We start from the raw sequence: 23310 nt of genomic DNA, 5'->3' as shown, positions 1-23310 counted from the left end.
ATGAGGATTTATTTATTTATTTGAAAGGCACAGCAATGGTTGGGGGGTGTTAATGAGATTGACTGATTCCATCTGTTAGTTCATTCCCCAAATGGCCACAGCATCCAACTTCACTTGAAGCTGGGAGCCAGGAACTCCAAGCAGCTCTCCCCATGGGAGGGTGAGGCCAGGCACCTGAGTCATCTGCTGCCTTCTCAGGTGTGTCAGCCAGCGCTGACGTCAGAAGCAAAGGGCACTCAGAGCAGCACTCTGATGTGGAATGCCTATGGCAGTGCAACTCACTGGGCCATGACGCCAGCCTCGGTTTTGTTGATTCTAAGAATCTTTTAAAAGAATCAAATTTCACAGTCACATTCATTTTCTCTCCTATTTGTTAACCTCTATTCCTATCTTCACTGTATACTTCCTCCTAATTATTTTGGGTTTAATTTATCTTTTTTAGCTTCTTAAAATGAACCCATAAATTACTGATATTCAAGTTGGTTCTTCTCTAATATTATCACATAAAGCCATAAATTTTCTTTTGTTATGCTTACTGTCTTAGTGAATCCTAAAAAATTTCATAAATTATACTTTCATTTTAGTTCAGTTAAAATTGCTCTTTAATTTCCTTTGAGAGTTATTAAGTTAAAATCACTTAGAAATGTTACTTAACTTCCAAGTATCAGGGATCTTCTAGCTACTTTATTGCTATTGACTTGCAATGTAATTAAACTGCGATGACAGAAATACTCTAAGACTTTCATCCTACAAAATTTACTAGTTCTTCATATATATATGTATATATATATAATGGTCTCTCTCTATATAAAATGGTCTATATATATACATATATAATGGTCTATTTTGTTGAAAGCTTCATGTGTATATGAAAAGATTCTGTGTTTGGCACTTGTGGGTGCAGGGTTGTATAAATGTCAATTGGGGAACCAGGCTGAGGTTTGCTCAAATAGTCTCTAAAACATGTTGTTTAATAGTTTTACTAATTGATGAGAAACAGAGGTGTTAAAAACCTTTAATCATGGCTGAAGTCCATCAGTTTTTATTTTATGTATTCTGAAGGTGTGTTAGTAAGTACATACATGTTGATGACTGTTGTGTCTTCCCATTAACTGACCTGGATCATGTTAGGAACTGTTCCTTTTTTCCTACTATTTTAATCTTTGTCTATAAGTCTATTTGGTAGCATTAATACAGTAATACTAGCTTTCTTGTGCTTACTATTTACAGTTTTTCTTATCCATCTTATGACTTTAATATGTCTGTGTTTTTTTTTTTTTTTGAAAGAGTTAGACAGTGAGAGAGAGAGAGACAGAGAGAAAGGTCTTCCTTCCATTGGTTCACCCCCCAAATGGCCGCTAGGGCTGGAGCTACGCTGATCCAAAGCCAGGAACCAGATGCTTCTTTCTGGTCTCCCATGTGGGTGCAGGAGCCCAAGCACTTGGGCCATCCTCTACTGCCCTCCCAGGCCACAGCAGAGAGCTGGACTGGAAGAGGGGCAGCCAGGACTAGAACCCGGCACCTATACCAGATGCCGGCGCCACAGGTGGAGGATTAACCAAGTGAGCCATGGCGCCAGCCCTGTGTTTGTTGTTTTATATTTAAAGTATGTATCTTTTTTTTTTTTTTTTTTGACAGGTAGAGTGGACAGTGAGAGAGAGAGAGACAGAGAGAAAGGTCTTCCTTTTGCCATTGGTTCACCCTCCAATGGCTGCCACGGCTGGCACACTGTGCTGATCCGAAGCCAGGAGCCAGGTGCTTCTCCTGGTCTCCCATGGGGTGCAGGGCCCAAGCACTTGGGCCATCCTCCACTGCACTCCCTGGCCATAGCAGAGAGCTGGCCTGGAAGAGGGGCAACCGGGACAGAATCCGGCGCCCAGACTGGGACTAGAACCCGGTGTGCTGGCGCCGCTAGGCGGAGGATTGGCCTATTGAGCTGCAGCGCTGGCCTAAAGTATGTATCTTATAGTCAGCAGTTGGTCTTGATTTCACAGTCTGACAATTTTTTAAAATTTAATTGGAATTTTTAGTCTATTTTACATTTTATGCCATTAATGATATGGCTGGGGTCAGTCTTAATATTTTTCTTTGTTTTCTCTTGGTATCTTCTTTTTTTTAAAAAAATATTTGAGACACACACACACACAGATAGATAGACAAACAGCTCCCATCTACTGTTTCACTCCCCAAATGCCCACAATAAGTAGGGCCAGGCTGGGGCCAAAGCCAGGAGCCAGGAACACAAACTAGGTCTTCAACATGACTGACAGGGACCCAATTATTTAGGCCACTGCTGTTGCCTCCCAGGGTCTGCATTATCAGAAAGCTGGAGTCAGGAGCCAGAATCAAACCTAGGTACTCTGACGTGGCATGTGGGCATCATAGCCACCCTCTGTTTTCTGTGTTTTTCTTTTCTCCCATATTTTGTGTTAGTCTAATTTTTCAGAATTTTATTTCTTCCAATGACTTTTTAGCTATGATATTTTTGATATCTTTTTTGGTATCCTCTCTGGGTATTATACCATTACACCATGCATCCTTACTTTATGACCACTCTACTCAGATTTAATATGGTGCCAGATCACAGAACATGTAAAAACCCCACAGCTTCGTAATTCCATTTGTCCTCATCCTTTGTGGTATTTTTTCACATATTTTACGTGTGTTTTACATCTATATACATCTCAAATCTCACAATATTTTACTTCTTACAGATCTTATGTATTTCATAGGTACAGTTCTAAGATAACCATCCCTCTCTCCTTCCTTCAACCCCCCTCCAATCTTTCTTCTCTTTCTTTAAATTGTGCAAAGACATACTTTCAGTCCACTCCATAATCACAGCCTTAATTTGCCACTATCCATAATATTCAGCAAGTATAAGTAGGAAGACCACAGTTCCATAGAAGTACAAACAAAGGCTAAAAAAGACATCATACCACAAGATGCTCATTTCATTCCAATACATTTTTTTTGTATTCTACATTAACTGCCACATATCAGAGAAAGAATATATTTGTCTTTTGGGGACTAGCTTATTTCACTAAGCATAATGGTTTCCAGTTGTACCCATTTTATTGCAAAAGACAGGATTTCATTCTTTTTTATGGCTGAGTTGTATTCCATAGTGCATAAATACCACATTTTCTTTATCCAGTCACCAGTTGATGGGAATCTGGGTTGATTTCTTATCTTAGCTACTATGAATTAAGCTGCAATAAACATGGGGGTACAGATAATTCTTTCATATGCTGACTTCACTTCCCTTGCATAAATTCCCAGGAGTGGGACTGCATGGTCATATGGTAGGTATATTTTCAGATCTCTGAGGGATCTCCATGTTGTCTTCCGTAATGGTTGTATTAGTTTGCATTCTCACCAGCAGTGGATTAGGGTCCTTTTTCCCCCAACGTGCTTGCCAGTATTTGTTTTTTTTCCATTTTTGGTGACAGTCATTCTCACTGGAGTTAGGTGAAAACTCACTGTGGTTTTTATTTGCATTTCCCTGATGGCCACTGATCCTGAACACTTTTTCATGTGTGTCTGTTGAGCATTTGAATTTCATCCTTTGAAAAACGTGTATTGATGTCCTTGGCCCATTTCTTAATGGGACTGCTTGTTTTATTGTTGTTGAGTTTCTTGAGCTCTTTATATTATGGATATTAAATCTTTATCAGTTGTATAGTTTGCAAATATTTTCTCCCATTCTATTGATTACCTCTTCTCTCTGCTGAGTGTTTCCTTTGCATTGCAGAAGCTTCTTAGCTTGATGTAATCCCATTGTCTAGTTTTGTCTTTATTGTCTGTGTTTTCAGAGTCTTTTCCAAGAAGTCTTTGCCATGCCACTGTCTTGCAGAGTTTCCCCAATGTTTTCCTCTAGTAATCTGATGCTATCAGGTGATAGATTCAGATCCTTGATCCACCTTGAGTTGATTTTTGTGTAAGATGTAAGGTAGGGGTCTTGTTTCATACTTCCATATGTGTAGATCCAATTTTCCCAGCACGATTTGTTGAGGAGACTGTCCTGTGTCTAGGGATTTTAGCTCATCAATTAAAGAGTCATTGGTTGTAGACATGTAGATTAATTTCTGGAGTTTCTATTCTGGTCCATTGGTCTACATGTCTATTTTTGTGAGTATCAGACTGTTTTGATTATAACTGCCCTGTAGTATATTTTGAAATCTGGTATTGTAGCTGGTGCCATGGCTCACTAGGCTAATCCTCTGCCTGAGGCACCGGCACCCCGGGTTCTAGTCCAGGTTGGGGTGCCGGATTCTGTCCCAGTTGCTCCTCTTCCAGTCCAGCTCTCTGCTGTGGCCTGGGAAGGCAGTAGAGGATGGCCCAAGTGCTTAGAACCTGCGCCTGCATGGGAGACCAGAAGGAAACACCTAGCTCCTGGCTTTAGATCAGCACAGTGTGCCAGCCATAGTGGCCATTTGGGGGGTGAACCAACAGAAGGAACACCTTTCTCTCTGTCTCTCTCTCTCTCACTGTCTAACTTTGCCTGTCACACACACACAAAAAAAAAGACAAAAAAGAAATCTGATATTGTGATGCCTCTGGCTTTGTTTTTGTTGTTTAAGATTGCTTTAGCTATTTGAGTTCTCTTGTGTTTCCATGTGAATTTTAGAGGCATTTTTTTTTCTAGATCTGAAAAGAACATCCTTGATATTTTCATTGGGATAGCATTGAATCTGTACAGTGCTTTTGGTAGTATGGACATTTTGATGACACTAATTCTTCCAATCCATGAATACAGAAGATTTTTCCATTTATTTGTGCTTTCTTCTATTTTTTTCTTTAATGCTTCGCAATTTTCACTGTAGAGATCTTTCACATCCTGGATTAAATTTATTTCAAGGTATTTAAATTTTTTGTAGCTATAGTGATACTGATCTTACAAGTTCTTTCTCAGTCATGGCATTGTTTATATATACAAACAATATATTGATTTATGTGTGTTGATTTTATATCCTGCAACTTTAACAAACTCTTACGAGTTTCAATAGTCTCTTCATGGAGTCTTTTGGTTTCCCTATATATAGGATCATGTCATTTGCAAACAGGGATAATTTGACTTCCTCCTTTCCCATTTGTATCCATTTGATTTCTTTTTGCCTAATGTCTCTGGCTAAAACTTCCGGAACTATACTGAATAGTAATGGTGAAAGAGGACATCCTTGTCTTGTTCTGGATCTTAGTGGAGATGCTTCCAACTTCTCCCCATTTAATATTATGCTGGCTGTGGGTTTGTCATATATTGCCTCAATTGTGTTGAAGAATGTTCCTTCTATATCTAATTTGTTCAAGGTTTTTGTCAAGAAAGGATGTTGTATTTTATCAAATGTTTTCTCTGCATCTATTGAGATAATCGTATGGCTTTTATTCTTCATTTGTTAATGTGATGTATCACATTTATAGATTTATATATGTTGAACCATCCCTGCATACCAGGGATAAATCCCACTTAGTCTGGATGAATGACTTTTCTGATGAGTTGTTGGATTTCATTCGCTAGTATTTTGTTGAGGATATTTTGTATTGATGTTCTTCAGGGATATTGGTCTATAGTTCCCTTTCTTTGTGGTGTATTTTTCTGTTTCTGTAATTAAGGTGATGCTGGTCTATAGACAGAGTTTGGGAGGATTTTCTCCCTTTCAACTGTTTTGAATAGTTTGAAAAGAATTGGAATTAGTTCTTCCATGTGGGTGCAGGAGCCCAAGCATTTGGGCCATCCTCCATTGCTTTCCCAGGCACATTAGTGGGGAGCTGGATCAGAAGCAGAGCAGCTGGAACTCAAACAGGTACCCATATTGGATGCTGGTGTTGCAGGCAGCAGCTGAACCCACTACACCACAATGCTGTTCCTTAACAATATTTTATGTAAATAACTGCTCACTACTAATCACAGAGGGGTAAGCAGCCATCTGTAATGCTGGCATCCCATATCGGGACACCTATTTGAGTCCTGGCTGCTCTGCTTCTGATCCAACTCTGCTGGTCCCAGCCCAGTCACTGTGGTGATCTGAGGAGTAAATCAGCAGATAGAAGCTCGCTCTCTCTCTCTTCCTCCCTCCCTCTCCCTGCCCCTCCCTGTCTCTCCCCCTCTCTCCCTCTTTCAAAGAAATAAAGCTTCAAAAAATAAACCAATTTCTATATATTAATCATTTCCTAAAAATATTTTCTTTTTGTAGGTCTGAACTTCCTTCTGATATTACTGCCCTTCAGCCTGGCAAATTTGCTTCACCACTTATTACAGTGCAAATCTACTGCAAATGAATTATCAGATTTTATGTTCCCAAAAATGTCTTTTTTTTTTTACCTATAGTTTTGAAGGATTTTTTGCTTAATTTAGAATTTATGCACCTTGAAGTGTTTTTGCCTTGTATTATCTCCATATTTGTGATGGGAATTCTTGTATCATTACTTGTATATTAATTTCATCACTGTTCCCCTGTATATAAAATGCCATTTTTTTAGTTTTCTGCTATGTTGCAGGGTGTGGTTTTATTTATAATTACCCTGCTGAGCTTTCTGAGTCTTTAAGTTAACACTGTCACCGAAGGCAGGTGTTGTGGCACAATGAGTTACCACTTGGGACACACACCTCCTGTACTGGAGTGCCTGGTTTGAGATCTGGTTACTCCATGCTTTTGATCTGCCTTCCTGCTAATGTGCCTGGAAGACAACAGATGATGGACTTAGGTACTCAGATTCCTGCCATCCACGTGGGAGACCAGGATGGTGTTCCTGACTCCTGACCTCAACCTGGTCCCCACCTCACGTATTGTAGTCATTTGGGGATGTGAACCAGCAAGTTCAGATCTCTCTCTCTCTCTCTCTGACACACAAACACACACACAGGCACGTGCACATATAATGCCAAATAAAATAAATCTTTGAAAAAAATACTGTCGCAAAGTTCAAGAAGTTTTTTGCTATTATTTCTTCAAATGTTTTTTTCTGGCCTATTTTCTCTCTTCTCTCCTTTTTGGTATTTCACTGCATATATATTAGAATGCTTGACATTATACTTTTGATGTGTTATATTCATTATTTTAAATATTTTAGATATCATTTAAGTGATGATACATTATTTTAAAATCTTCATGTTCCGTGTTTTGCACACCGGATAATTCTTACCCATCGAGTTTGAGTCCACTGATACCTTATGTTGTCACTTTCACTGTCCCTGGCAGTGGAGAAGAGGGGAGTCACCTGGGCCTTGCCCTACGTGCTGACAGGAAGGCACCTGGGACTGCCACTTCCTGGGGTCCCAAAGGGGGCCCAGAGCAGCCTGCATCATGATGGCTGAGACCGCCAAGGACTGAAGGGGCCCAAGACCCCCTCTGGTTCCCAAGGAACACTTGACTATCTCTGCTGAGGAGTGTTAGGTAACCCCTGACATGGCCAGTAAGATAAATGAGTTTTTATAAGACACAAAAGTCACTTACTCTGTCACAGTCAACCACTCTGGACCCTTGACCTCTCACCCCTACACCATTACCGGAGTAGACGGGAAGTCAATGATTATTCCCCACTTACGCTGTGCAAGGGGAGATTTGCCATTTTCTCATAATTTCCTTGGAATGCCAGAATGTCTAGTATCACTCCTGGGGAGAGATCCATGGAGTCAACAAGGTACCCTAGTCCTCTTCTGCTGACTCTTATAGATGAGATGCAGGAGGGGTCACTTATTCCAGGATGCATCTTTTCCTGGGTCTCGAACACAGTTAGGGACACTAACAACCCCAGAGGGACAAAGAATATCCAGCTGTCAACATAAGACTCAAGGCTCCACCTCACATCCCTGCAAAAGAAAAATCCTATCCAGTTTGAAGCCAAACAGGACCACAACCCACAGTCTCCAAGTGCCTTTGATTTTCTAAGGCCTTGTCAAGCTCCCTGTAACTCACCTAACCTATCCATAAAGAAACAAAAGGGGGCATGCAGGTGTGTAGAGTATCTAAGCATGATAAATGAGGCTACAATCCTCATACACCTGACAGTTTCTAATCTTCGCACTAGCTCACCCAGACACCCGCAGCAGCCAAATGGTTCAGTTCTAGATCTAGAAGATGCATTCTTCTGTGTGCCACTGCATCCAATATCCCAGTATTTATTTGCCTTTAAACGGACTCATCACGACACACAAACTGTCCAGTAATGTACGTGGACAGCCCTCATTTGTTTGGAAATGCCCTGGCTGAAGAATGAGGACAGTTATATTTAGAGCAGGGAACCCACTTACAATACGTAGAGGATCATATTTGCAGCCCTACTTAAGAGGACTTTGATAACAATGCTATGAAGGCCTTAAATGGCTTGCGAGAATAGGGATGTAGGGTTTCCCCTGCTAAAGCACACATCTCATCCCAAAAGGTAAAGCACCTAGGACATTCAATTACTCCACGAAAATGGGCCTTGACAATTAGCTGCAAGGAAGCAATTCTCGCAGTCCCACCACTGCAAACCAGGACATTCCCGGGGATGGTGGGATTCAATCAGATCTGGACTCCTGCATTTGGACTCATAGCCATGCCCTTGGATATGACCCTCAGAGCATCCAAACAGGAGCTCCTCAAATGGATTGGGGGACTCCAGAGACCATTCTGAGAACTTAAGGAAAAGCTAAAAACAGCCCCTATCCTAGACCTCTCAGCTAAAAAGAGCCACTCACTTTGCTGTGGTGGAAGGGAAGAGATAAGCACTAGGCATCCTTACCCAGAACCTGGGTCAGATGCATTGGCTAGTGACTTGATTCTCTAGACAACTGGACCCTGTGGTAGCAGGATGGCCAGGATGCCTAAGGGCTATAGCAGCTAGAGCTGTAATGGTTGAAGAGGCAAACTAGTTAACTTGAGGTCAACTCCTCATCAAGCAGAGGGGGCCCTCAAAGCTAAAGATCATCCATGGTTAACTCAAGATGCAAAGCCTTGCTGTTACACTCCCTTGAGGTCATCCTCAAAACCTGCCATATCTTTTTTTTAAGATTTTATTTTATTTATTTGAGAGACAGAGTTACAGAGGTAGAGAAAGAGAGAGAGGTCCTCCATCCACTGGTTCACTCCCCAGATGATCGCAATGGCCGGAGCTGTGCCGATCCAAAGCCAGGAGCCAGGAGCCTCCCCTGGGTCTCCCAAGTGGGCGCAGGGGCCCAAGGACTTGGGCCATCTTTTACTGCTTTCCCAGGCCAGAGCAGAGAGCTGGATCAGAAGAGGAGCAGCTGGATCTTGAACCGGCACCCATATGGGATGCCAGCGCTTCAGGCCAGGGTGTTAACCTGCTGTGCCGCAGCACTGGCCCCAACCTGCCATATCTTAAATCCAGCCACCCATTTGCCTGAGCCAGATGATAGAGAATTAATACCCTCTTGCATAGAAACTATGGAAGGCCGGTGCCACGGCTCACTAGGCTAATCCTCCGCCTTGTGGCGCTGGCACACTGGGTTCTAGTCCCGGTCGGGGCACAGGATTCTGTCCCGGTTGCCCCTCTTGCAGGCCAGCTCTCTGCTGTGGCCAGGGAGTGCAGTGGAGGATGGCCCAAGTGCTTGAGCCCTGCATCCCATGGGACACCAGGAGAAGTACCTGGCTCCTGCCATCGGATCAGCGTGGTGCGCCGGCCGCAGCGTGCCGGCCGCGGCAGCCATTGGAGGGTGAACCAATGGCAAAGGAAGACCTTTCTCTCTGTCTCTCTCTCTCACTGTCCACTCTGCCTGTCAAAAAAAAAAAAAAAAAAAAAAAAAAAAAGAAACTATGGAAAATACTCTATTATGCCAGGTCTATAAAAGGATGAATCATTATTTAATCCTGATGCGGAATAGCTTAATGATGGAAGGAGTGACTTATGTAAAGTATCTGCAATGATCAGTCTATGGCAGGTTCTAAAGGCAAAGCCCTGCCACTCAATACCTCTGCCTGAAAGGCTAAACTTACTGTTCTTACTTGGGAAGGGAATATACATATACGTATACATATATATACACATATACATATACATATACTTATACTTATACTTATACATATACACACACACTCCAAATATGCTTTCTCAATCTTATCTTACATGCCCATGCAGCCATCTGGGTGTAAAAGGCAAGGAGTTCCCCAATTAAATATAAGGACACATTAAAATTAAAAGCAGTATTAATGTCCAAGGACTTCAAGATAATTCACTGCTGGGAGCATCAAAAGGGATATTCAGGGCTAGCTTTGTGGCACAGTGGGTTCAGCTGCTGCTTGTGATGTTGGTATCCCATACTTAGAGTGCTGGTTAGAATCCCAGATACTCTGCATGCAATCAAGCTCCTTGCTAATGTACCTGGGAAGACAGCAGATGATGGCCTAAGCAATTGGGCCCCTGCCACCTACTGGGGGACCAGAAGGGAGTTTCTGGCTCCTGGCTTCAGCTTGGCCAAGACCTGGCTATTGTGGCCATTTGGGGTGTGAACCAGTGGATGGAAGATTCTTTTTCTCTCTTTCTCGCTCGCTCGCTCTCTCTCTCTCTCTCTCTCTCTCTCCCCTTCCCTTTGTCACTCTGCTTCTCAAATAAATAAACAAACAAATAATAATTAAATCTTTAAAGGGAGGGGATATTCAGATCATTGAAAGAAATGGCCTAGTTGATGGAGCCGCCAAAATGGCAGCCTTACAAGCCATTGAGGCTCGGGCACCTTGATCCCCACTTAAAACAGATGCCAGAGGATGGTTAGAACAGGCTGAGAAGTTTTTTCCTCCTTTGACATAACAATGGAAAGTGCCCCTCATGGGGGAAGAGAGCCCGTGACTAGACTAGAGACACAGTTGCTCATAGGAGAGGGCCTTTCCAAGTTGTAAAAGAAGTAACGACGGCTTGTGAACGACGCCTTCAGAATGAGCCAGGTCATCGTCTCATGGAACCCATTCAACGTCAGAGTTCTCACCTAGGGGAAGATGGAGAAGTGGACTATACTCAAATGCCCTCCGATGGAGGCTCTGGGTCCCCCTTGTCTTTATGGATAGCTTCACTGGGAGGTGGAAGCCTGCCCAAGTCATACAGAAAAGGCAACAGAAGTGGCTACATTCTTACTAAAATATACTATCCCATGCTTTGGGTTACCACTCACTCTCCTGGGTGCCAATGATCCTTCCTTCACTGCTAAGATGGCTCAACAAAGATCGAAGGCCTCAGGAATTACTTACAAACCGCATTCTTCCTGGAGGCCACCATCTCCAGGAAAGGTAGAAAAGGAAAATCAGTTCTGAACAACCCTAGAAAAACTGCACTAAGACACTTCTAAGAACTGGGTAAGCCCATTACCCCTGGCCCTCCTGAAAGTAAGTATAGCTCCTACGGCCACTCCTGAACTTACCATACGCTCTCTTGTAATACATTAGCATGCTAAATGACACACCTACCAGCCTCCATGACAAGGAAACACTGACCACACAAGGAGAGAAAATGGGCAGTAGCTGGATTCTGGGAACTTTCCATCTACTTCCCAGCAAAATCATGAATATTATTCTTCCTTATTAGAATGTACCACGCTTTTATTAAAATGTACCTTCCCTTCCATTCAATGATCCATGTGACATCAAACACAGTTCAGAGATGGGACCGCTCTCCTCCGAGAAGGCCCTGCTCTGTCTGTGGAGTGTGTATCTGCTTTGTCAATACAATGCTTGCTGTTCAATATTCACAATCTCCAGCTCACTCCTGAATTCCTTCTTGCAGTCATGAACTTGGATGTGGGGCAGCCCTTACTGTCGATACCAATATTACTCAAAAGAACGGATTTTTTAAATGATTCTGCCCCTCTCAGTTCTCTAGAACGCCTCCAGATGGCATTCAAACCACTTTCCCACTATATTTTGCAGCACAAAATATTTAAGAATTAGTAATATTTCAACCACGTAAGATCAGTCACACTCAATATATCATCGGACATCAAAACAATGGAACTATTTAGAACTTCCAGGATAATATGAAAATCAAACATACAGTCACATTTCTAATGAAATCCATAGTTACCCTGTGTAAGCCTAGGGGTCTTTCTAGATTAAGAAACAAATCTCAGACAACACAAGACAATCACATCACAAACGAGGGCTTCTAAGGAATAACAGCACTTCAAATGTTTAGAAAGAGCAGCAATGACCTACATTTAAATAGATTTACAACTCTGTCTTATACTAAGGAAACGCATCTTACTCCTGAGAAGTGATACTTGTCCCTGATGAAGCTAAAACGAAGTCGTCTGATGGCTTGTGAATTATTTTATTTAAATGTTGGTGTAGCAGTTTGGGATCAAATTAATCATTAAAAATATACTTGGATTCCTTTAATATTGACAGGGAAAAGATAAAACACAGGATAAGGAACCCATGCTTTTATAATCACCTCTTCTTATTTTTTTTAAGACTGCTTAATTCAAAAACCTCCACAAGTTCTTGCAATTCCAGAGATAACTACAATTATATTTTTCATGCAACTGAGAGTTTAGGTTGTAGATGGCAGGCATCTCAAGTGGGATAGAGTGCCCTCCCCCCACCAAGTATGTGTGACAAGTCCTTAGCACAGTGCTGAAAGTCTTCTAAAGGACACCCCCTTCACCCTCAGCACATATCCTCATGTCTCAGTACTTTCCTGTTTTATAGAAAGTAGCATTCACATTTTTAAGAATCCTCTTTTTATGTTATATCATAAAAAAAAAAGAAGGCCTCAGGAGGCATCTGTACCCAGAGGCATTTAAAAATACCTAACTATGAGAAAAGGGAACCCAGGCTTCCTTCCATTATAACTATTACCAGATACTCAGGCTGTTTCATTTGCTAAGGCATCTTTAAGAACCGTCATCTCTGACGGAGACACAAAGAGACTTACGAGGTGTTGGACGTGCCATTGTCTGGACTCTCTGGCTCCGCGTCACCTTTCTCTTCAAAAGGAAGCAGGAAAAAAAAAAAAACAACAGGGACACATGAGTCTTACAGTCTTTAAGTTTTAAGAGAGATTAAATATATTTCCAAGCTCCTATTAACAATCTTTCAAGAGTGTGCAGCAGGAGGCTTTTAAAACATGTTTTATTGTCTGAGAACCCAGATTTGCAAAATAATTTCTTCTCTGCAACCCAACGGCCCAGGCACAGATCTGTGAGCAGGTACTTAGGAGCGATTTGCCAACAGAGGCTTGGAGAAGAGTCCTTGACAGAAGATGAATATCTGAACAGATAGAAGCTGTTTTCCTTCCACTTCATTTTCAGAAAATTTCAGGAAATGAATGCATTCGTATGCTACAGCCAAGGCACTTTGAACTTTGATCCCTTCTGCTAACACAAGTCAGACTGGGTCAGGCTGAATGACAGCCCGGATGACAGACTGTTCCATAGCACTGAAACTGTACCACTGGTCATGAGATCCCCCAAGAATGACACCCCATGGAGAGCTCATGGCAGGTTTTGTGATTCACACATTACCCAGAGTAAGATGTAAAAACCCCTTCCTGACCTTCCTGATGTAGGGGAACCAGGGAGGAAGGTTAGGTAGGAACAGGTGAGCAGGGAGATGTTTCTAGTAATTTCTGCCTCTAGCCCTGCACTGTAACTTCACTCCCTTACCTGTCAATCCAATACGCCCACCTTCCCAAGCTATCGCTGCTTCATCTAGGAGCAGGAAGGAAGAGACGCCATGGTGCCACCTGGAAGTTAACCTCCACGTGGAGGTGCTGTGAAAGTCTCAGGAAGCTTCACACACACTAGACTCCGCCCAGATTCCACCCTGCTTGTGAGTTCGATTAGGGTACCACCCCCTACCCCATAAAAGTGACTGTCATCCATGAGAACTCTCTTCTGCTTTTCGGTCCTGGACCTCACTTAAGAGTCCTTCTCTGGCCTCCTCCCGTGCTGGCTCCTCTGACCCACTCACAACGTCGCTCTCCATGTGGGGCTGCCCTCTCTCACCTGAATGTACATTCACTCTCTTGCTTTAAGATAAATCTTCCTCCTACTTGTGTACTATACTTATGCTTTGAAACTCATCTCTGGGATCATGAGCCTGGAATAAAAATTAGATTCCAATGCCCACCACAATCTGAAAGGCCAGTTAAAGAACCATTGAGGATTGATGGAGGACTGAATGGGTTTTAGTTAGGGGAGCCTGGAACCAGCTCACTCTTTTGTAGTTTTAAACTTGTCTTACAATAGGAACCACGCATTTCCTATCCTTGGCCACTGGTGGTTTCAACCACCCATCCTTGTTTTGTAAGGAGCTTCTTTTGACTTTGTGGAGGCTCAGGATGGAAAGAAGAGGATCTTTGAGAAAAAGAGTATGTTGGCTGTAGCTGCTGATGGTTGTGCAGTGATAGGCATTGCCTAGACCTCAGAGAAGGTTGTGCATGGCACAAAATGGAGCTGGTGTTGGCAACCTGCTTGGCTCTTTCAGGCCAGCCCTGGACATCTCCCAGAACTTTCTAGTCTTCTGGGTTCAGATCCTCCGGCTGAAACATGTACCAAGCCCCCTTCACCAGCCATGGACATTAGCTTGCGGTCACCAAGTTCAGACATGACTCTTTAAATGACACGATGAAAGTACCCCAAAGATACCTCCCACACTGAACTCAAGAGCAAACTGCATCTTTGCTTCTCCTTCCCTACAAAGAAGACACACCTCCAAGATGTAATTCTGTACCAGAACCACCATGGGGGACAGCCACGTGATCAAAAAGCCTGGGAGTTTACAGCAAAACCAAAAAAGCCACTAATATCCATTGAAACTGCCTTGATGATAATCATTGACCAGCTGGGTCCCCAAGAGGCAAGCAACCACAAGGAAGCAGAAGCAAAGGCAACAAGCTAATAAATTACTCTAAAGTTCTTATTTTTATATAATATTTTTTAAGTTCATGGAAATGGAATAAAAAATACATTCATTTTCTTGCCAAAAAAAAAAACACACAAACTATGAAGCCCACAGATAGCTTTTTCATAGTACACAGCTGCCATAAACTTTCTGAAGATTTGCTTGTATTTTGTCTTTTTGTGATGTGCTCATTTAAGAGACACTTCAGGGCCAGCTCACTGGTTTCCATGCTGGAAGATAATCTAATTTAGTTCTTTGCAGAATCTTTTCCCCACTGAGCAGTCGTAGTATCACTGAACAACAGAGTTATAACACGTGCATTAGGTAAGACAAAACTAAACAGACGTGGACTTTTTCTCCTTTGCTTTTCAGAAATCAGTTACCTTCCCCAGTTTAAATCTGCCAGTAGTTACATCACACACCATTATAATCAAGAATGCAGAACAGAAGGCTAAGCAGGCGCAGGCAACAACACTTCCAAACGACTTAGAACAGAAAACAGGAAATCAATAACAGAAACAAACACCTTGTTTGGATGCCTGAAGAAATAGATTTTACCTTGACCAAAAACGCTGTCAAATAACCCACAGGTGGAGAGGACCCAGGATTTACTGCACATGGGATCCGGGGGCTGCGGGAGGTATGGGCTGGCCTCAGCATGGGGACAAAGCTGTGGCTGATTATCTCTGCTCTTAGTAGCACTCATGTTGTGGCAACGGGGAAAACAGCACAGGTTCTTGCACACCGGAAAGATGCCAAGGGGCCACACAGGACATTTACCAACAGTCTGGGAGAGGGTGCTCTCAGCAGTTTTGGTGCCAACACCGAATCAGTCTTTCTGGGGAAATGCAAGTTCGGGGATTCAGACAGAGTTTAAGATTTTTTTTTTTTTTTGTCCTTCAGGAAGAATAAAACACAAAACTTTCCCCAATATCTTGACATTTTAGGTGATGCAATTTCTGAAATTCATTTGAAATGATGAAATGCATAAGCCACTGAGAATCACAGTCTCTTTATCAAGACCCAAGGGAAAATGATGAGTGTCAGCTAGAAAATTCTCAATAAGAGATTTTTTTTTAGCAGGGTTCTCAAGAGACATTTCTCAGTAGCCCCAAAGAGCACCGGTTGGGTCCATCTCGTCCTTGAGCCATTTTCACAATGGACTGGTCTCTGTGCAGGGGCCTGCACTGACCACTAATAGAATAGTGCTGGTACAGTGTGGTCACTGTGCACAGGAGAACGCAGAGAAGAAGAGGGAAAAAATGGGTCCCAGAGGGACACTCTCTCTGTGATGGATACGTGTTTCTGTAAATATACAGACAAGGGCATTTCAAAAAGCTCATGGGAAATGGAATTAAAATATGGTACAAAATCATTGAAATCCATGCAGACTTTTTTCTAATGTGCAGTTTCATTAACTTTTTGCACTGCACTCATATGCACACATTTTCCTTTTTTTTTTTGGCACCGAAATAACATTGTTTTTTAATTGCATTTCCCAGGAACTTACCTGGAAGAACCCTTGTATATTTGCAGTGTGACAATGGATCGGCCACTAACACAGAATCCCATGCTGCAGTGAGACAAGAGGTTCAAGTACACTCAGCACTGAGACCGGATACACAGTCTGAGGTGTGAAACACTTTGATGGTTCCAATAGGCCACTTAAGAAAACTACAACAGCTCCCTTTCTGCTTCAATAAATGCACGAGGACTCGGGGTGGTGAATATAAAGATAAATAATATCTAATTCATGCCCTTTAAACACTAAATTGGCTGCACTTCTGGAGTACCGCAGTCCCCATCAACAGTGCTCCAACATAGCTTAAAGACTTTGAGAAGGAATGAAAGAAGACAAGTATCACACTGAATTCTCTTGTAGAAGAAAATTTTGCTCTACAACTTAATGAGAATTATATTCCAAGTTGCCCTACAACTTAATAATGACATTAAAAGAAATTCATGTTTATGGTAAAAAAAAAAGTAAAGATAATGAGTTTGTCGCTTTTGTTTTTAACTGTTAGCCGTTCAGTTATTACCTCTAAGTGATACATGTATGTTGTTCTTTCTAGATGTATCAGCTTTAGACACGACCTGGTGCTTTCTGATATAAAAGATAAGAGATACAGTACCACCTCCCCTCCTCTTACAATTTGCATTAGTTCTATCATTTAGTGCCTCCAGTATTTGTAACTTTAAATGTATTTAATCTCCTATCTCTTGATTAATCATCTTATGACAGTATCTCTTTTTTATATAGTAATTTGAAAGGCAGAGTTACTGAGAGAAGAGGAGACAGAAAGACATACAACACACACACACACACACGAAGAAAAAAAATCTTCCATCCAATGGTTCACTCCCCAGATGGCCACAATGGTTAGCTGGCCCAGGACAAAGTCAGAAGCCAGAAGCTTCTTTGGGGTCTCCCACGTGGGTGTAGGGGCTCGAGGACTTGGGTCACCTTCCGATACTTTCCCAGGCACATCAGCAGGAAGCTGGACTGGAAGTGGAACAGCCGGGACTTGAACCAGTGCCCATGAGGATTGGCAGGGTTGCAGGTGGCGGCTTAACCCACTGCACCACAATGCTATCCCTTATACTATGCTTTTTAATCAATATTTTAGAATGCATTCTTTCTACTTATGGAAAGTTTACTATAAAACAATAAGCTATGTGTTTCATTTTGAGGCAGCCTCATACATTCTGCATTTACTATGTTTCTTGACTGCATTATTTTCTCTTGTGTTTGATGTAATCTTGTGTTGTTCATCACAGTCCCAGGAACAGGTTACATCATGGAGCAATAGGCTACATCGATAGGCTATGAATATATATATATTTGTATATGCCATATAGCCTAGGTGTATAACAGCTACACCATCGGGACCAGTGCTTTGGTGCAGCGGGTTAAAGACCCAGCCTGCAGCTCTAGCATCCCATATGGGCACCGGTTTGAGCACCAGCTGCTCCACTTCAGATCCAGCTCCCTGCTGTGGCCTGGGAAAGCAGCAGAGGACGACCCAAGTCCTTGGGCCCTACACCCATGTAGGAGACCCAGAAGCAGCTCCTGGTTCCTGGCTTCAGCCTAGCTCAGCTCTGGCCTTTGCAGCCATTTGGAGAGTAAACCAGTAGATGGAAGACCCCTCTCTCTAAAATAAATAAAATAAATCTTAAAAAAAAGCAGCTATACAATGTAGGTTAAGTATAATGTGTAATGCTTGCATAATAACAAAATCATGTAACAATACATCTCTCAAAATGTATCCCTGTTGCTAAGTTATTGTACTTGAACTGATATTTTCCTTTGACTTTTTTATTTAAGAAACATATAAGAAATATGCTCTATATTGTCTTCTGAAAGTGTGTATTTTTATTGGTCTTTTAAAAATACCTGGATTGGTTTCTGTATTTGGTTTTCAGTAAGAGTTAATTTTATTTTTCTGCTTAATTAATTATTCTTTTGTTTTTTTTTTTTTATTGAGAAGCATCCCATTCTTCCATGGATCTACATTATCAGCTCTGCTCTGAGACCACTTTTCATGCACTGGTCGGGGGGTCTGTTTCTAGATCCTCTGTTTCCTTGTTCAATTTATCTATTACTGCCTTTATATCTTAGCTTTAACTTTTTATATAAAAAGCATCTTTGAAACCACATTCAAAATGGAAAAGAATTATTCAATCCAAAAGTACAAAGTAACATTGTTAGGGGCCAGTGTTGTGACATGGCAGGTTAGGCTGCCTCCTGCAACACCACCATCCTATATGGTGTCTTCATCAGTCTTTCCAGGAAGTTCGCCAAATGTATTTATTCTCATACAACAAATTTTTGGCTCCACTGATACCTAAAATTTTATCTTTGTTATTTTGCTAATTCATGTTTTTGTCTTTTATTTGCAAAGTGAAACATGAAACACAGTCATGGGAGAATATGGTAACAAATACAGTTAAATCATTATTTATTTGAGAGGTACAGTTACAGACAGTGAGAGAGACAGGTTCACCCCACAAATGGCAGCAACAGCCGGAGCTATGCCGATCCGAAGCCAGGAGCCAGGTGCCTCTTCTTGGTCTCCCATGCGGGTGCAGGGCCCAAGCACCTGGGCCCTTCTGTGCCACAGCAGAGAGCTGGACTGGAAGAGGAGCAGCCGGGACTAGAACCAGCGCCCATATGGGATGCCGGCACCGCAGGCAGAGGATTAACCTTATGCACCACAGCACCGGGACCTATAAATCTTTTTCTCAAAGCCTTTGATTTATTTTGCGGTTCTCTTTCTGACCTTTTCATATACATGTTTGGTCTGTTAATATTTTCTATTCAAGTACAGCAATTTCAACTACAAATTTCCACTGCATTTAGTGAAACTCACATTTAAAATTTTTACATTTACTAATTTATTATTTTTTAATAATTTACTAATATCTGAAGTGCTTCTTAATTTATAAACATGCAGTTTTCATTCTTGTATTTTTCTTATCAATTTCTAACTTAGACCATGGCAAATATAACATTCATCCTCTGAAATTCACTAAAACCTGCCTTATAGTTGAGTATGTTGTGCTTGAAAATGATACATATTCGGGCCGGCGCCGCGGCTCACTAGGCTAATCCTCCGCCTAGCGGCGCCGGCACACCGGGTTCTAGTCCCAGTCGGGGCGCCGGATTCTGTCCCGGTTGCCCCTCTTCCAGGCCAGCCCTCTGCTGTGGCCAGGGAGTGCAGTGGAGGATGGCCCAGGTGCTTGGGCCCTGCACCCCATGGGAGACCAGGAAAAGCACCTGGCTCCTGGCTCCTGCCATCGGATCAGCGCGGTGCGCCGGCCGCAGCGCGCCGGCCGCGGCGGCCATTGGAGGGTGAACCAACGGCAAAGGAAGACCTTTCTCTCTGTCTCTCTCTCTCACTGTCCACTCTGCCTGTCAAAAAAAAAAAAAAGAAAATGATACATATTCAACAGCTGATGGATGATGAACTCTTTTTAACTATTATCTATATATCCTCCTGACTTTTTGGTTTACATAACATAAAAATTACTACTTTATATGTACATCTCCCAGGAAGATGACAGATTTTTCCTTGTAATTTGGTTAACATTTGATTTTGAAATTTATTTATATGGTAACTGTCACCCTTTCCTCACTGGGTAGGGACCGTATTAGTAATGTTTCTTGCTTGAATTTTATTTTTTTGGTATCAAAATCATGCCATCTCTTTATCATTATCTGCTTGACATACAGTGTTCTATCCTTTTTGTTTCTGAATGTGTTACTAAAATAGCATGGAACAGGGTTTTTATTTAATTTTAAAGATTTTATTTATTTATTTGTCAGGTAGAGTTACAGACAGTGGGGGGGGGGATGGGCAGAGGATCCTCCTTCCATTGGTTCACTCCCCAAATGGCTGCTATGGCCAGAGCTACGCTGATCCAAAGCCAAGAGCCAGGCACTTCCTCTGGGTCTCCCATGGGGTGCAGGGCCCAAGCACTTGGGCCATCCTCCACTGCACTCCCGGGCCACAGCAGAGAGCTGGCCTGGAAGAGGAGCAACCGGGACTAGAACCGGCGCCCATATGGGATGCCAGTGCTGCAGGCAGAGGATTAACCTAGTGCACCAGGGCGCCCGTACCAGGGGTTTTATTTTTAATCCCTTTGGACAATATCTGTCATTAAATCATGAGATCAAACCCGTTATAAACGCAGAAGACAGCCTCTCATCTGTGTCCCTTGGCCCAAGGTGCCCTTGCCTGTTCTTTAGGATCAATCAGTTATGAAAAAGGAATTCTCCGGGTTAAGGGTGTGGCACAGCTGGCCCTGCAACATGCCAATCACCATACTCAAGGGGTCACTTCTTTCTCCAATAGCTAGGAATCCTGATGACCAGCGTTGTCCCGGGTTGGCTTTGTTTAGTGGATTTCCAGTTTCAGGCCGACTGTAACTGCGACCTGCGTGTAACCCTTCAAACAACTGAAGCTCACCTGGCCATGATAACATTCCCTGAAGAGCACGACACTGCTGACCAGTCAAAGGAAGGCCACAAGCACCACAGACCAATCAGGAATGTGGACAGGAGCTCAACATGTACCTGCTGCTAGCCCCAGCTTCAGTGGGCAGCAACCTTTATCCCTAACCCCTGGGGAGCCCGGGAGTTAAGCAACAGCTGCCAGGTTTCTCTGTGCAAATAAATACCTACTTCCTGCTGCCACCCTGGCTTCAGAGAGTAGCTTTCTGTGCATCAGGGAAGTGGGCCCAGGTAAGCTCATTTTCTAGCAACACCTCCAACTAGTTTGGGGGATTGCTTTGCAAAAATCATATGTCTAATTCAGTTGTGTAAATTGCTGATTTAACTGTATTTGTTACCATATTCTCCCATTATTGTGTTTCATGTTTTACTTTGTACTTTTGGATTGAATAATTCTTTTCCATTTTGAATGTGGTTTCGAAGATGCTTTAAGTGTTAGGCTTCTAACTTAAACAGTCCTTCCCTATGGCTTAGTAATCACTCTGACAATTGCTTTGCTAACTCCAAAGTTAGTATTTTTACCCTTTCCCCAAGTGATTACAGTAACTTAGATGATTTTAATTTCAACTTCCTCTCTCCCTGATGCTATTGTTTTCATGTATTCCAATCATATTTTGTTACTTCATAAGGTATTAGTGTCACTGCTCCACAGTACCAATTAGTATGCAAATTTCCCCAACTTATTTGGCATTTAGCCCTTCTTGTACCTCGCATTCCTTCTCAGCACAGTGCATCTTGCAGAATTTCTTTGGTGCAGTGTCTACTGGTGGCACACGCTCCTAGTTTTTGCTTGTTTCAAAAACATCTTTATTCTTAAAACGCTTTTTGCAAGGTGCACAAATCTAAGGGACGGTCATTTCTCTCTCCGCTCAGCGAAGCTGTAATTTCACCGTCTGCTGGCTCCCACGGCTGTGTGGTGAAGTCAGCTGAAAGCTGCTTGCTGTTTTGAAGATATTAAAGGCCGTTTTCAGATTCTCGCCCTGTATCTGCGTGTTCTGCAGCTGAACTATAATGTGTCCATGTGGATTTCTCTCCATTTATCCTGCTCAGTATTCATTGGTTTTCTTTAATCTGTGGTTTAGTGTCTTTCAATTCTAGAAAATTCTCTTTCCCTGTCCCTTTCTGGAACTCTAGTTAGATGCACTGGACTTTCCCACTCTTTATCCCCCGTGTTTCCACACCCTAGTTTCCACTTCTGTGTCCAGGGCTGCATTCATAGTCCTTAATCTATCTTTCCCACTCATTCATTCTTTCTCAGCTATGTGTAATTTCTGTGAAAACTGCCCACGGAAACTTCAATGTCTATTTTTTTTTCCATTTCTACAAGTTCTGTTAGCACTTTCTCAAATCTTACTGCTCTTTACCACACCTCCAGTGCTCTCCTCGGGTTCCACAGATTAACACAGGGACTGTTTCTCTGCCAGGCCTGATACTTCCACTGACTAACGCATCAGCAGGCTGACGCTGCTGTCTGTTGCTTGTCCCTCCTTGTGCTCATGCTCTCTTTCTCCATCCCACATCTCTGTGAGTTGCTCATTTCCCCTCGAAGTCCATTTATTTAGATTCTTACTTTCTCCTTTCCATTTCCTTTGCTTTCTCTTGCCACTATTCCTAAGGCTATATTTCTATTTTCTTCGCGGATTGAGCTTCCTATCTTAACTCCTTTTCTTGTTTTTCTACTGATGTTTTTCTTAATATTCAGAAAAAATGTTTTCAACTTTATATTCCAGACTTCAGCTATTACCTGTATCTTCTACTAATGCATATTTTTTTTCTTTTGTTAACCATGTTTTTAATTTTCAAGTGCTCATTTATTCTGGAACTACTTATTTTTCATACCAATCTGTTCTCTTCATTTAATATGAGGTACTTCAAAAAGTTCATGGAAAAATGAAATTAAAAAATAAGTTTAGGGGCCAGTGCTGTGGTGTAGTAAAGCTGCTGCCTGCAATGTTGGCGTCCCTAACGGGCGCTAGTTTGAATCTCAGCTGCTCCACTTCTGATCCAGCTCTCTGCTATGGCCTGGGAAAGCAGTGGAAGATGGCCCAAGTCCTTGGGCCCCTGAAGCCAGGTGGGAGACCTGGAGGAAGCTCCTGGCTCCGGATCGGCACAGCTCTGACCGTTGCGGCCAATTGCGGAGTGAACCAGCAGATGGAGGACCTCTCTCTCTGTCTCTCCTCTCTCTGTGTAACTCTGACTTTCAAATAAATAAATAAACACTTAAAAAAAGTAAGTTTATTTTGATGCAAAAAAGATTTTAAAGTCCATACATACTTTTAAAATAATATGCATTTTTCTTGAACATTTTGAAGATCATACATATACATGGATCTCAAAATTCTTCTTATGCCTGGGGCCAGTGCTGTGCACAGTGGGTTAAGCCATAGCCTGAAATGTTGGCATCCTTGTATGGGCACCAGTTCAAGTCTCAGCTGCTCCACTTCTGATCCTGCTCTCTGCTACTGG

General features: G+C 42.3%; 1 protein-coding gene across 6 annotated transcripts in view; it reads right to left on the bottom strand.

Moving 5' to 3' along the window:
* The window catches only part of AFF3 (ALF transcription elongation factor 3), a 598401-nt gene that overhangs the window by 174074 nt on the left and 401017 nt on the right, over positions 1 to 23310 (bottom strand). For all 6 annotated transcript variants that reach the window (XM_051842640.3, XM_089325977.1, XM_089325975.1 and 3 more), the window contains one exon: positions 12862 to 12913. In XM_051842640.3, the coding sequence (XP_051698600.2) occupies positions 12862 to 12913 (52 nt within the window). The remainder of the gene's footprint in view (positions 1 to 12861; positions 12914 to 23310) is intronic.

This window comes from Oryctolagus cuniculus, chromosome 2 (genome assembly GCF_051225735.1).
Source record: "Oryctolagus cuniculus isolate XC-2025 breed Fujian yellow rabbit chromosome 2, ASM5122573v1, whole genome shotgun sequence".
Taxonomy (NCBI): Eukaryota; Metazoa; Chordata; class Mammalia; order Lagomorpha; family Leporidae; genus Oryctolagus; species Oryctolagus cuniculus.
The sequence above is the reverse complement of the archived record's forward strand: the minus strand, read 5'-3'. Positions and strand labels throughout refer to the sequence as shown.